The 15,062-nt window shown below is 41.9% G+C and overlaps 1 protein-coding gene across 1 annotated transcript in view; it reads right to left on the reverse strand.

Moving 5' to 3' along the window:
* HOMER2 (homer scaffold protein 2) overlaps positions 1–15,062 on the reverse strand; it is a 65,225-nt gene that overhangs the window by 16,282 nt on the left and 33,881 nt on the right. Inside the window, exons 3-4 of the mRNA XM_075764402.1 lie at positions 7,391–7,522; positions 336–428 (exon numbers count right to left, since the gene is read on the reverse strand). Of these exons, the coding sequence (XP_075620517.1) occupies positions 336–428; positions 7,391–7,522 (225 nt within the window). The remainder of the gene's footprint in view (positions 1–335; positions 429–7,390; positions 7,523–15,062) is intronic.

A 15,062-nucleotide genomic window follows, 5' to 3' on the forward strand; every position in this document is an offset into this window, starting at 1 on the left:
GACTGTCTGCTGAAGCATTACACCGACTTACTTTCCAGTGACCCCAAGTGTGGGTAACGGTACAAATCAAAGCATGTATAGCTTTCCCCGTTATAAACCAGTTATAATAGCTCAAGAACTGCTGAAAAAAAAAAGATATAAATGAAGGCAAAGAGCATGCATGGATGAAAAATATGCCTCTGACAATGTTAATGTCCAGCAGCTGACAATTACCTTCGGCAATCTTCATTTTATATACTTTAAGCTTGCTGCCAGAAGCTGGTACAGTCCATTAGAAAATTTAACTTTAAATTATTTATCCTGTATGCATAAGGTATTATGGTTAAATTGCAAACCTGGGAATGATTGCTTGATGTCTCAATTTTCTCTTGAGATCTGTCTCTTGCTAGTTTGGCAGCTTCTTTTACTTCTTGGAATTTCTCTGCAAACTGGAAAAAGCATGAAAGATATTTATTAAAATGATTTGTCATCTACTAAACTGTTCAGATTGCTAAATTTATATAGGTCATAGATCTCCAAAAGTGAACAACTAATTCTGCTAATTTAAAATTTTTGGCAAGAAAAAAAGTTTTAATTCTTTGCAGGAAGGTTCTTTCAAAAGGAATGGAGGTGTTTCTGAAAGAGGGGACATCTCTGTAGCTCTGGCCGATCACAGTAAAAACCCATGGAGAGAAAAAGGAGCTATTAGTGTCTTCTGGCTTGATTTGGTTTTGTTTATTTCCTCCCCCTCCTCTGTTTCACTCAATGTTGACAGTCTATTAAAGTTGAAAGTATAAAAGGCATATGTTTGGATAAAAAAAATTATCAGTCTTCTATTGCTAAGAGCAAGTCAATTAAATTAAAGAATGCAAATGAGCTCATGAGACACCTGCAGGATGCGAGGAAGGGATTATCAAGACATAGAAAAAAGGAGAAAAAGGTAGATCTGAAGGTAAGATGGGGCCATATGAAAACACAGCTTTCCTGGTCTAATTTTCTTATTATGGGCAAAAATAAAGGTAGAAGACTTCAGGGAAAAGCTTGCATGCTTGCTGTAAGAGGGTTGTAGCAAGTTGGGGGAGGCAGGGGAAAGGAAAGATGAAGATGAAAAGGAACGATCCCGATCTCTACAAGCTGCTGTAGGACATCTGCTCCGAAGCCAGTCCAGCACTTTTGAAATATAAGTATGATCACAGCTGATCAGGGCTGCAGGGCTTTAAACACTTTAAACAGTGTTTAAAGTTTTACAAGGAGGATTTCAAAGATGAAAGAAAAGGCATTAAAAAAAATTTAATTAAGATGTATCCTGTATATGAATGGGTAACTTTGTCTTCCTGCTAAAACAGCTTGGTCTTGCTTGCCTGTGTTTTGAGAATCTTGAACCACTAGAAAGGGAAGACACATTAAAAGTGCCTATAAATAAATCTATTTTATTGCACAGTTTGTGAATAAAAGGACTGTCATTATATCCTCAGATAACTCAGGACACTTATGACAAAATTGTAAATAAAAGCATGAACATGCATCACATTTTATAGTCAAGGAATGGGAAGAATCATTATCCACTTACTAATCTTATCTTCTACTTTTTAGATTTACAGCAGGCATTTAGCACGCTCTCTCTTGGTAAAATACTGGGACTATAAAGACTGATAAAACAAATCTTCTCCAACTGGTCTAAGAGAAATCTGGATTTATATGTGGAGGCACCTGTGTTTTGTATAACACACACCAATGGAAATTTCCAGCAAACACACATACATCATTCTGAGATCCCATGGATAGGCACATTGTCAAAACCAAGTGAAATTTCGGTTGTAGACTACGGTCTTTGACGATGCTTAGAAATTAAGATCGAGCCCTCAAATCCAGCTGTTTTCTATACAACAGCTGAAATTGCATATGCAAAGTATGTGTTCTGGGATGGCAGCAGTTGCTATCTGATGGCATGTGCAGTCACTACACGCACAAATGACTTGATTACCTTTGTAGCACTATAAAGATCATTAGGAACAGCTACATTACATTTTTGCCTTAAGTGATTTAACTCCAACTTTACACTAAACGTATCTCCTGCTGTGACAAAACAGCTATAACAAAATGATTATTTCTAAAATATTGTACCAACAGTAAGTTCTACACTTGGGTTTCTTGCAAATAGTAAAGGGCTGGTTTGAGTCTCTCTTTTACAATAAATCTTTATGGGCAAGTATGAAAAATTTATGAAGGTTCTTCATGGACTATATGAAATATGAAAAGACAAAAAGAATTGGAAGTGATCTATCAGATTTTATTTTTGCAGCTATCTTCATAAAGCACACAGGAGACTGCTATGAAAAATTATGTGAACTGAGAAGGAAAGGTCATTTTTCCACATATCCATAATACAAAAATCGTGTATGACTGAGCAAAGCTAATCTTCAATACAAAACTGATAATGATCTCCTTGCACAATAGATTTCAGTCATGACTCTGGTTTACCAACACATGTATTTAACACATTTGCTTTTAGAAACAAGTACCAGTAACTGAATTTTTCACCATCTTAGTGACAGATCTTCGGCTTTAAGAGTCAAAATATTACCCTTCGTTCTCATTGTTGTTACAAACTCAAAGACGACTGTAACAAAAACCGTGGTGAAAGACTGTCTCTGGTTTTTGTTTACCCCATACACTTGGAAACAGCCAGTCCATACAGAGTTCTGCTGCTGCTGCTCTTTTTTTTTTTTTTTCTTAGTTAATTAATACCTACCAGATTTTACTAACAGACTATCTTTGAAAGCTACAGAGGATCGCTTGGCTCGTTATGAAATTAAAGTCTTTCACTTGATTACTCTTCTGAGTGCAGCAGCACAGTGGTGACAGCCCAAACTCGGGTAGCATTACCAACGCTAATCGCTACAGCACCAGACCGGGCGTTTCTGAAGCTACTGAGATCCAGAGACCTTCTCTGAGAGCGATGGCATGGCCACAGCGACCAATCACTAGCAGAAATTGGAGAGACGCTTTCTCTCCAGTAACCAATTCCTTCTGTCCCAAACACAAGTAATTGACAAGTGACTGATATTAAAAAAATCATGTGCCAACTCCAAGATCTAAGTCGACTTTGAGCTGTCAAACCATTGCAACAATAGGGACTGCTTTTCAAATGTGAAAATTCTAGTTAAAAAGTGAAATAATCTTCTGTTTAGTAAATGAAAACTTGGTAAATGTGGTCTCAAGAGGCAATGGCACGTATAAATACCCAAAACCAACTAAAAAAAAAAATCACGCTCCTTCTCCTTTCATCTTTACTCCCTTCATCTTCCCTTTCCTCCACCCTTGTCCTTGGGCAGACAAAGCTCCTGCAAATTAGCAAAAATACCCCAAATGACTGGAGTAGGAGAAACACCAACTAAACAGCACTCCAATAGTCCATCGTGGCTTATATGACATGTCTTCCTGTGCCCCAGGGAGCTACAATATGGAAGAGATTTGCTGCTACCAACACTAGTGAAGCCTTTTAGTCTAAGGCTGCTGCAGCCCCTGAGCGCTCTGATTATGAGTCTTGGCCAGTGAAATTTAATGGGGACTCAAGGATGCTACTGTGCGTTGCACAAATTATTTAAAGGCTGTTCAAATCTGCAGCCAGCTTGTCCCCTGGAGATATATATATATATTTAAATAGACCTTCTTAGCATTTCATACATTAAAAAGCACTATTTTGTATGTGTAAATTTTAAGCTGCTGATCTGGCATAGCATTTTATGTCTTCTACTGAAAAACTGTGCCAGTGTCGATAGATGAAACAGCTGCTCCCACCCAAAGCAGTCTCATAAATATTTCATCTCCCTCTCAGTTTGCAGAAGGCTGGGTGATGCGACGGTCCCGTTTGGGAGCACCATTGTGCCGTGACCCACAACGGACGCGTGGCTTTGCCCGTGGTTTTCCCTGCATGAGCCCTCACTACCAGGCAGATTGGCAGCGAACAAGACTATTTACTCCAGCAAGTGGCTGGCTATTTGCTCTAGCACAGCCAGCGTGCTGCCAGCACCGATGCTGGTTGGACTGGGCAGGGGCTGCACTGTGTGCTGGGGACAGGGGCAGACGCTGCTCTGAGCCTTCTCCCCTCTTGCCTGGCAAATACCGCTCACATAATGTCCACTCATGCATAGAAATAAAGTCCAGTGCTCCCCAGATGCTGGACGCAGTTGCTTTATGATGTGCAAAGTCTGGGTTTACTGGGTTTCTCACCTGTATAGATCTTTGTCCCTATGCCCTTGACTACCTGCACCTCCTCAGATAGCATGTCTGCATCGAAGCACCTTGAATGATAGCAGAAATTTTACCTAACCGCTTCAAGTGCAAAACACATCACTGCCTTTACAGCACCAGCCCTGCCTCTTCAGCACACCCAGGCACACCATTCTCTTTTGATTCCTGTTTCCATTTGGCTGTAGCAATGTCTGAATAATGTCTTGAGATCTTTTTGAAGGCACAGGGTGGGAAGGGGGGAAAGGAGGGTCAGCGAGTCCTGCCAGAGGGGAAAAGGACCCTGAGTCGGACATCAACATTAAGCCCTGGGATTCTCCCAATCAATGCGAATGGTAATTAGGTTAGTACACCACTGAATGCAGTTTTCATTAATGGTTCATGTTTAATTTGAGCTGCTTTTCCCTATAGGTCTAGATTATATGCTTATGTATCTCAAGAGAAGCAAGGCTTTAGAAAGAGGCAATATCTTTTACTAGGCCAACCAATATACTTAAAAATGCAGCTGTTTTTAGGTGTGCTAACCTCTCCTCATGTCTCCTTATTATTCATTGTTTTCAGCAGACATGTTTCAGCTTTATTTATTTATTTATTTATTTACGTATTTAAAGCCAGGGCTATTGATCTCTGGTTTAGAGGAGTTTTAGTGTGTCCTCCCAGTTCCTGACTAAAAGCTTCAATTATTTCCAGTAAAACTGGCAAGCTTTAATTTATGTCTTTTATAAGAGTGTAATGATATCAACATAAAATGAAACTTGATTGATTTTACTATTCCCAAGACACTTATACATCTGTAATCTCTCCACCATCTCTGATCTTTTGTACTAATGGTTCAATAATTAAACTGAGGAGCATGGATGATAAGGGTTATCTTTGTCCCATTGCTTTGCATGGTGGTAATAAACCAGGTTTTCTTACACTTTCCAGCTAGATAGCTGTCAGATTTTTTATTTTTTTTAAATAGATTATCTTGAGCCATTTTCAGAAGTATTCCCCTTAAGCTCTCCTTCGATATTCAGACCAGAAAAAGCCTTTCTGGTGATTTGGAAAGCTTTTCCTGCAAGTAGAAGTCTGTATTATTGGCAATGGACTCTTCAGCAGATCCTGCAGTGCAAACAGATGTACAAACGGATCTGGAGAGAAACACAGCTGGTGCTGGGGCCCCTGTGCCCATGCAACACGTTCTTCAGATTGACTCTAGTCTGGCCACATGAACATTAAAGAGCTGCTTTCTGATACCAGTATTAAATTTATTCTAAGTACGTGTTTGGACAGTTTTGGAAAATACGGTAAAATCTCTCCGATTAGGGTGCAAGGACCTCCAAATGTACCTCATGCCTTGTTATACGTCTTGTCTCCTGAGCCAGCCTCAGCATCACCTGCTCCATGTTGTGCGTGGTGCATGTTCAACCCCAGTCGGCACCGAGGTACCATGTGGTCACCTGTCATGTTCCAGAGGTGCACTTTCAGTAATCCGGGATTAAAAATTGCTATCCAAAGGTGCTAGTTTTTTTCATTTGGTGTCCAAAGGTTGCACTGTACCATACTTACCTGTTACTCAAAACAAACTATTCCCCTAGGCCCACTTTAATGCTCCCATATTCCCATACTACTTATTCAGCTATTACGAACACCTCTGCCACAGGAGTGGAGAGTATGTATAGGTGAAATGAGCAGTCTCCTACACTTGATTAAGCATCATAAAACATAACCAGCACCAGCACCTCATTTAAAAAAAAAAACCAAACCGTTTTGCATGTGATAGGTTGGGTGGCCTTAGCACCCCAGACGAGCAGATGATTGCCACGGCACCTTTATGGACATCCCAAGTCCAAAAATAATTTAATGCGGAAAGTAAAGTATACTTTACTTTTAAGAACTATTTGCCAAAAAAGCAGTTCTCTGGAAATTGCAAAAACTCAGTAAGACAGACTTAGTAAAACAAATTCCTGTAACAACTCAGTTGATGGAAAGGTCCTCCTTCCACTGCAATGGTCTGCCTTTGCTATTTTAGACACTACAAGAACCACCTTGTTCTCCTGATTCTTTTCCTATCAAAGCACACAAGAGGACAGCAACACAAGAGACCATGTGCCGTGCCCAAGGACACAGCGGTGAGTTAACTGACAAAATCCACTGCCAAGTAGCCATGCTTCAAGTGTCAACTATGTGTTAGATAAGTAGGGGCTTTTTTACTGCATGAACAAACAAACATCTCAGCTGCTTGATGAGCACTTGGCCAGACCACTGATCTAATGACAGAGGATGTATTTTAAACTCCTGGTTATTCGTGACAAAAGGCAGCTCTAGACTTTACAAGCCTGTTGTTCTAGCCAGTCCCTGGTCCGGGGAAGTGTTGCATTAATGCCAAACCCACGTTTGGGGTGCAGGTCCAGCTCTGCCAGCAAACCTGGAGTCAGACCTCCCTGGCTCCTCATCCCCTGTCTCTGCCACAACTCACTCCCTCCTCCTCAGGTCTGTGATAAAACTGCTTTGGGTCAGGGCTGCAAATCACATCACTGAGCTGAAGTGCCAAAAATGCAGTATTATTTTAACCCAGATCAGTTCACCGAGCCTCCTGAGAGCATGGCCCCACCAACAGTGGTATCTGCAAAACGGGCGCACCAGCAAGCCCCGGGGGCTGGCACCTGCTTTACCTCAGTTAGCTGCCAACGGCAGCAAGACATCAAAGTGCACGTTTCTGAGGCTGGGACAGCAACTCTCTTCTTTCAGACACATTAGGCAGCCCTAATGCCAACAGGCCTGGCATATCAGTGGTTCCTTTTGCTTTTGGTGCTGCTTTCGGCTGAAATGAGCACACAGGGCAGGGAGATGCCAAAAAAATACTTCAAAGTTCAGGTTGTTTCTGTAAACATCTGAAAACACAAATGCTTTCAGCCACTGGGTAAGATACCATCAAGATCACCTCACTAGTACCATCATCAGTGGTCAGATTTAATTTATAGTTTTGACCACAAAGTTCGCAATACTGCCTGATTCTGTAAATATGGACACAGGGTAATTCTAGGAGATGGGCGACTTGCACAGATGAAGATGACTTGCAGAGGCATGCAGCTCAGAAGAGGTCAGATGGGTGCATGCAATTCTTCATTAATAAGAAACAAGACAGCCTTTGCAGGAATTCAGCGAGCGCCGGTACCTTTGTCAGCTGCTGCTCAGAGGGAAAGCCCAAACCAAACACAGTGTTTGCTCTGCTGTCTGCCCACTGGCCGAACTTCTGCGATGTTTTGGTGAAGGTCATGTTAGGTGTGATTGTGCTGTTTATGATCACCTGTTTAAAAGCAGATCAAAAAAAGAATTAAAAAGTAGAAGCCACATCGGAAATGCATATCCTAGTAACAACAGGATCCTATCATCCAAAGCAACTAGCAGTCCAAATTGGGAAATTGCTGTATTCAGAAGGTTTTTTCCTCAGACAAAACAGTTTCTATCTTGTCTTACTTCATGCAGGATTTTTGAAGTTTTGTCTCCTTTTTCCAAAGCACTGTCACAGTCCTGCAGTTAAACACGGCTGCAGGAACGCCACTGAACTCAAAGCAACAGCAGGGACAGGAGCTATAAAATTACCCCGTCAGAAATGCAGATGCAAAAAGCCTCTTTTTTTATGTGTTACAAAGGCACATGGCTACTCCCACCACCCCGCCAGGCACCCGGGATGGCCCGAGGCCTCCAAGCAGGGTGTCCGCCAGCAACACCTGCCCTCAGACTGGAAGAGCAAAGAGATATTTCTGCATTTCTCCATTTGGCCTCAGGACTCCACAAGTAGGGTGCCACAGACATGTCAGAAATTAAAAACCAAAACCAAACCAAACCAAACACAAAACAACAGAAAACAAGACAAGGAGAAACTGATAGCTTCGTAGTGAGTTTAACTTAGGAGGGTTGTGAAGTGCATCACCACCAACAGCCATGCAGTATCAAATGTGGGCCTCTTCAAGACAAATATTCTGCCACTTAGTTAACTACTGTCTGCTTCACCACCAGCAACCTTGAAAGCAACAGTGGTTCTTGTAATTAAAGAAATAGCCAACAGTGGGATGAGGTCTCTAAGGAACTTAATGGAACAAGCATAAAATGTAATCTTGCAAAAAGGAATGAGATATATGTCAGTTCATTATCAAAAATCTTAACTTTATTTTCAAGATACATCATTATCTGAGTCTAGAGACTCCTTCCCCTGGAAATTAATTCATGTACAGTGTTCTTTCTGCTAACAGAATAGGAGCTTTCTTTAGTAATGCATACCATCATTTCCAATATGCAAATTATGCAGTAATTAAGCCAAATCTGTGGGACAGTTTAATTAACATGATCAGGAAGTATCCTGGCAACATCATTTACTATGTATTCCAAGCAGGTTTTTTTCCCTAAGCTATCATTTACATTTAGCAAAAAGTATGAATTAAATTTACCAGTGAAAGATCCTTGCTTGCCTCCGTCCCCTCCCTAACTTCTGACCTCTGTGCTGATGCTTTTAATTTCTTTATTGCTCGACTTCAGTGGTTCCCTCTTTTTGCATCATCACTTTCAAATAAACGTACGACTTTCTGCCATTTCCCACCACTGAAAGTTTCACCAAAAGGGTCAAAGTGGAGGCCAGGTGGCTGGTACCCCTGAAATTGTTTTTTGCTTGGGGATAAAGAGGGTAAGAAAGAGGGAGAGGTGATTCTACAACAAGTGCTGGCCAACACACACCGTACAGACGTCAGCTCTCAGGGTCGGAACATCTCTTTGAACGGCCGGTTGACAGGCAGAGCTATAAGCGAAGCTGCCCAGACCTGCTCTCCTCCGGCTAAGTCACACAACAGAAATGCAGCCAATATGAAATCTAAGTGTGATTTCAGAGATTTAAATTAAAAGAAAATCAAAGATTTTTGTAGTGTTTTGACAATGCGAAGGGAGCATGATAATACAAGGAGTGCATGATGGAGAGTCACAGGAAGAGAGATAAAGCTACCATCAACCCAGAAAAATCAGGATGCTTTCCAAAAACTTTCCTTAAAGTGCTATATGTATCTTTCCTCTTTAAAAATCTTACATCAGACAGATGAACTACTTACAAATGTTTACAGAATTTATTTTAGAAGCTCTGCAACACCCAGAAATTTCAAGTGATAAAAAGTATTACTTCAGTCCTACTGTGCCTATCTAATTAGACATCTATGGAGAAAAACTAATAAAATGACCTGTTTTATTGAAAGGAAAAAAAGCCTCAATCACTGGAAGCAGACTCCAAGAAGAATAAAATTCTTCAATACCTCCTACAATATTAATTGAGTAAATACAAATATATTAAAAAAAACCCCACACCAAAGATATCTTTGAGACCACAGTTCCATATTATCAAAGATGTGATAAAAGGAATAACGAAGCCTGCAAATTGTAAACCAAGAAACATCTTACTGAGCAATGAAATGCACATTAGCTTAGCACCTTAGAGGCTGATTTTTTTCTATAGCCAGCACAGAATCCAAGAAAAAGTTGTGGTGATCACACACCTTCAAGAAACTGACAGTTCATCTGTTAAATTTGTAATAAGCTGCAATTAGTGAAACTGCCTGGAAGCCAGCTCTACCTTTTATTTCCTTAAATCCTCCTCTGTCAGTCAGGCACTTCAGAAACGCTGCGTTCCTACAGAGAAGTGAAAACCTAAGGAGATTAAATCAGAGCTCATGGAAACGGTTCAGAGGAGCTGGATGCTGCGGGTACATCGCACTTATCGACCCAGTCTTCCTCCCCATTCTCACCCCATCCTCTCGTCACGCTCGCTGGAAGATGCTATAACATTAAACTTTGGGAGCACCAGCCTGTACGTTCACTTCCCGTGTAAATCTGGTCATCATTTCAGAGCAGAGACACTACACTGGTGAGGGATCAGTCATGTTGGTTTTGTTTAGGAGAAAGAAAGGGTGTTATGATTTCCAAGAATGATGGAAAGTGAGGATTGCAAGCGCTCCTGCCAGGTTACCCAGCCTACCCCCCGCCCAAAGCTGGCCCACCCTCGGCTATGTGAGACCAGAAGGAAAGTACATCCCACCACTCCTCCATCTCCCAGGCAGAAGGTCTCCAGCTGGGGCAGAAGGCAGGGTTAGCATTTGTGGCCACCACAACGGGAATGTTCAACCAAACTGGGAAAATTTCCTTTTTTCATGAAAGGATGAGTCAGAATTTTCAAGTTTCAAAGGAAGGAGCTGAGAGGAAGGGTGCAGGAGGGAAAGGGCATATTTGAAAGCTTCTGCAGGCAGGATGAGCCCGTGGGCTCTCTTCCACCCCTACCTGCAATCCAGTATTATAATTCTCATCAATTCAAATGGGCTCTTATGAAAAAACTTTGCATCCTGTCCTCGTTCGTATAACACACATGGTGCAATTCCGGCTGCTTCAGAAAACAAAATAAACTTGCAGACTTTCATCCAGGATAATGGATTCAAAAGACAAACTACTCTCTAATCAAACGCAATCAATCCCTGAAGCGGTTAAAGAGTTCTCCCTAAAGACAAAGGCAAAGAGGAGTATAATATAATAAGCACCTTACAGAATTATAAACTCATTCATCATACTGAGTTGTCTACATGTAGTTAAAAAAAATAAATAAATCTGCCTTTGCTCTGATCTACATGCAAGCGTATCAGATGGTGAACATTCCCGATACATCCACGTAAGCCAAACAAAAATCTCATACTAATTTCACTTCCTTTGGGAGAAAAACAATCCTGACAGATCTAAATTTTTATTTAAAGATGACACAGAAGAATTTTCACAGTACAAGGTAGCACTACATCAACCAGAAATGACTCCAGACACACCAGGTATATTCATCAGATAAAAGTGAATGCAAATCAGGGGGTGTAGAGCTGAACATTCATAGGCTGTAACACACCCATCCTGCTGCTTTCCCACGGAGAGAAACTGCCAAATAAATTGAGCAGGGAGAGGTCACAAGATGACCTGAGTGTATAGAAGGGAAGAAAATGTATTGGCAGCTCATGCTGCGTATAATATGTATAGCTGCCTCTTATTTTAGGGGATGCTTCAACTATTTAAAAGGTTGCTCTCCCAAACTCCCCGTACGACACCACCGCACTAAAGGGGAAAGCCAATGTGGCCCCTGAAAGTACATTTTCCCAAGTCAGCATTTGGGTAACGTAAGGTGAAGTGTGTGTCGGCCGGCTGGAGAACAGAGGGAGCGGAGCTGGAGCAGCACATGGGGGCTGCCGGCTTGGCTCACAGCATACGCCCCGGTCACGTCGGCCTTGGCTTGCCAGATTCTCAGGAGGGAAAAGCAAAGACAAGAGCAAGCTCAGCTCCAAGGGGAGGAGAGCAGCCATCGCGGCGGGCATTTGGCAGAGCCCCGAGGAGGGCCAACATGCCAGCAGGAATCGGCCGGGACGCTTCCTCTGATGAGACGCCTGCCAAAGGGGACGATGAGCCAATGCAGGCTGCCCTGCCACGAGTTTCTCTACCTGGGAAAAGACTGAAATAAGAGCTATGAAACAGCTAGCTAATATATTAGCCAATGTATTTTGGAACCACGTTAAATTACATCAAATCAGAAAAGGCTCCCTTATTCTGAGACAAGAGTGCCAGATTAGGAATTATTCTGGAATTTCCCCTTTAAATTCACATCACCTATTACTCTGAAGTAACGTCACCTCCAGAAAAGACCTAAGGCTCGAGGCCATAGGATCTGCTCATTAAGAAGTCACTACATTAAAACCTCCCCATTTCCTTTTCACACCTCTGAATATGTGCTTTCCAGTTTGCAACCCTTGTCAAATTTAATTTCCCCAACCCACCAGGCTGTTAATCTTCAGTAAAGATGTATCCCAGTCTAAAAACAGAATTGAAGAGGGAAAGAAGCTGCTAATCCTCTGGCCACAGCTATCACAGGCTCAGCAGGTTCTTCCAGCCCATCAAGTCGATGTGAATCAGAAGGGCTTGTGACACTGGATGTGAAGATGAGGAGACAAGGATGGATTTGCAGAGAAATTCTCCCTCTATCCCAAATGTTCAGTAACTCCCTCGTGGAATTAACCCACCTACGTTTCCGTGATTTGCACTATCCTTTGCTATCTACCATCCTTCCTACCTCTGCTGACAGCTTATATGCTTACATGTAACGCCTTCTCGCCAACATGTCACTGGTGATAAACTGATCATCTCATTTCTAGTCCTACACACATGCACATACACACACACATTGTTAATCAAAACAGTGCTATTAATAGGAAAAAAGAGAGTCCCTTGCTGAGGCCACCTAACAGAGTAGAGCGGGAACAACACAAAGACACACTCACAGCAGCGCAAGAACTTGGGGATGAAAGAACGAACAGCCTTTGGCTAAAACAGTGAACCTGTAATGCAGGAGGATTAATTATAGCTGTTTTACAAATCAGGGCCAGCAGATGTGATCAAATCTTTTTCCCCACCCTTCCTGCTAAGTCTTTGTAGAAGGTCCTTAAAAAAAAAAAGCCTGGGAAAACTGAAAGTAGCAATGGCACTCAGTCTAGCTTTGCTTTATCTGCTGCACCTGACACGTACACAGTGCTTTACCTGGGACAGGCTGAGGTTATGGATCAATTAGATTGGAAATACTGTAAACATATGTTAAGAATGCATTGAGTATCTCCATTTTGCTGTTCCTCCTGCTCCGCTCCACCGTTTGTGCGTGCCTGGGGGGGCCCAGAGCACAGGGTAGGCAACAGTTGGCAGGACATCTACTACCAGTCTCTTGCTCTGGGTACCCATCATTTTATCCCTATGTGCCAGTAAGCCTGGCCAGCCGATGCTTTTCAAGAATTACTGTTCTACACGGTTAACCAGGACAGTGGTTATTTCACCCATCGATGGACTCCAAAAACTTCCACAGCTACCTCATGTATTTCTGCGGGAGGCAGGAGTGGAAGGGGAACCGCAGTGATTCATCCGCATTCTGCAAAGAGGAAGATGCCAGGACGCCTTGCAAGCTGCAGAGGACTTGCTGCAGTCCGAAGCGTTTACTTCCCAACCTGAGCTCCCTCTGCAGAGAGGAGATTCACCTTTTACGGATAAAGTGTCTCCCATGCTGCTGCAAAAGAGCCATTTCTACAGTTGCACGTATCTTTTTCTTTCCTTGCATCACCTTGCATCCCCAGGATAATTCAATGAATGATGACGTTCACTTTTAACCCCAAAAGCCAACAAATCAAAGAAAACCCATACAGCTCTTGTCCTCCTTCCTGAAAAGAGATGTAAAAATAGCCCCCTCCTCCCCTCATAAAAAGACTAATAACTGTTTTTACTCTGGTAAAATATTTCTGTTGTAAAGTCCTCACTGAGAACCTGTCTAAATGCAGCGAAAGTGGGTTCACGATTATGTGAATTCTATTAAGTAAATCTCCTGCTACACCTACTCCATTGCGCTCTTTTTCTTCCCAAGGTAATTAACATCTCTGCAGAGTTGGCTTCCCACCTCCTCCACCCAGTCTAAATCTCTGAAATCTCCTATTTTTGCTTTGACATCTGACTAGATTTTTTTTTTTCCTTTTAGGCACAGCACACACATCCACCCACCCACCTGATTCAAAGCACCAGCAGCTGTTTCATGAAGAAAATCTACAGCAAGGATTTTCAGACCTTCTAAACCGGAACAAATTGTTACCCAGGAATTTCATGCAACATTTTATAAAATACATAAACCATGATGCTTGTGTGTTATTTTCACATGAAAAATAAGGTTTCTAGCTGATAGAGACAGGGAGAAGAATACAGTGGAGATTCTTCATTTTTGCCTGGTGACTAAAAATGGGGTGAAGGAGAAGGTTGCATTATCCACAATTCGATACAACTAAAAAAAAACAAACCCATAGATAAATCACATTCACGCTTTGGAGGATTTAATAAAAGCATATAGTCTTTGTGTAGAGTATAATCACATCCCTACATGAATCATTTAAGCCCTAATCATTTTCTGCATCCTTCAAGCTGTGTGACAACAGCTTCACTTAAGCCTGAAGGTCCCTTTGCAGAGGTCAGAAGGGGCTTGGCCACGTGGCGTCGTTAAAGACTCTTCTACTCTGTAACAACCTACACACCCCAGCGAGCGGTCAGCAATGGGATAGCTTACCACTTCCTCTCTAAAATCTGGAAAAATTGCCCCTTGACATGAGGAATGGCCAAGAAGGGCAGGTACATTATTTTGAGGAGATGACAGGATCTACTTGACATCTTCTAAAGCACCTTGAAGTTGTCAGTGTTAGATGACAATCAAGGGCAACCAGGTCCAGCAACACTTAGGAGCAATGCTCTAACATAACTGAAGACACAAGGTGTCTATGAGATAATAGAAAATATTAATCCTTCTGCATCCTCAGAAATGCCTCATCCCTTATTTTGCTGTTAAAAAATAAAGCTAGGTGGAGTTTAGCTGGGGCTCATGTGATCATTTTGTTCACTCTTTGGGGAGAATTAGCTTTGGACTTCAGCTAGTATTTAATGGTTGACAGTCCTGTATGCTATTCCTCATTTTCCATCCAACAACCACTGTGCCATTGGATGCAAATTCACAATCCAGAATCTAGGAAGAAGTAATGTTTGGTTTTTGTTTTTTTTTTTTTAAACTAGGAAAATATTGCCTTGAATTATGTTTGATGCTCAAATTTTAAGAATACACAATGCAGTGTAGTTTATTTATAAACTCCATCTGGCATGACTTGATTAGCATGTCTGATACATTAACTCTCCGAATAGGGATTTCCAAGTATTAGATACCTCTGGCACTACAGCAGCGGGGGGGAAGGGAACAAATAGTTGATGTAGCAGTTTTGTTGGAC

The sequence above is a fragment of the Balearica regulorum genome, chromosome 12 (genome assembly GCF_011004875.1).
Source record: "Balearica regulorum gibbericeps isolate bBalReg1 chromosome 12, bBalReg1.pri, whole genome shotgun sequence".
In the NCBI taxonomy this organism is placed as follows: Eukaryota; Metazoa; Chordata; class Aves; order Gruiformes; family Gruidae; genus Balearica; species Balearica regulorum.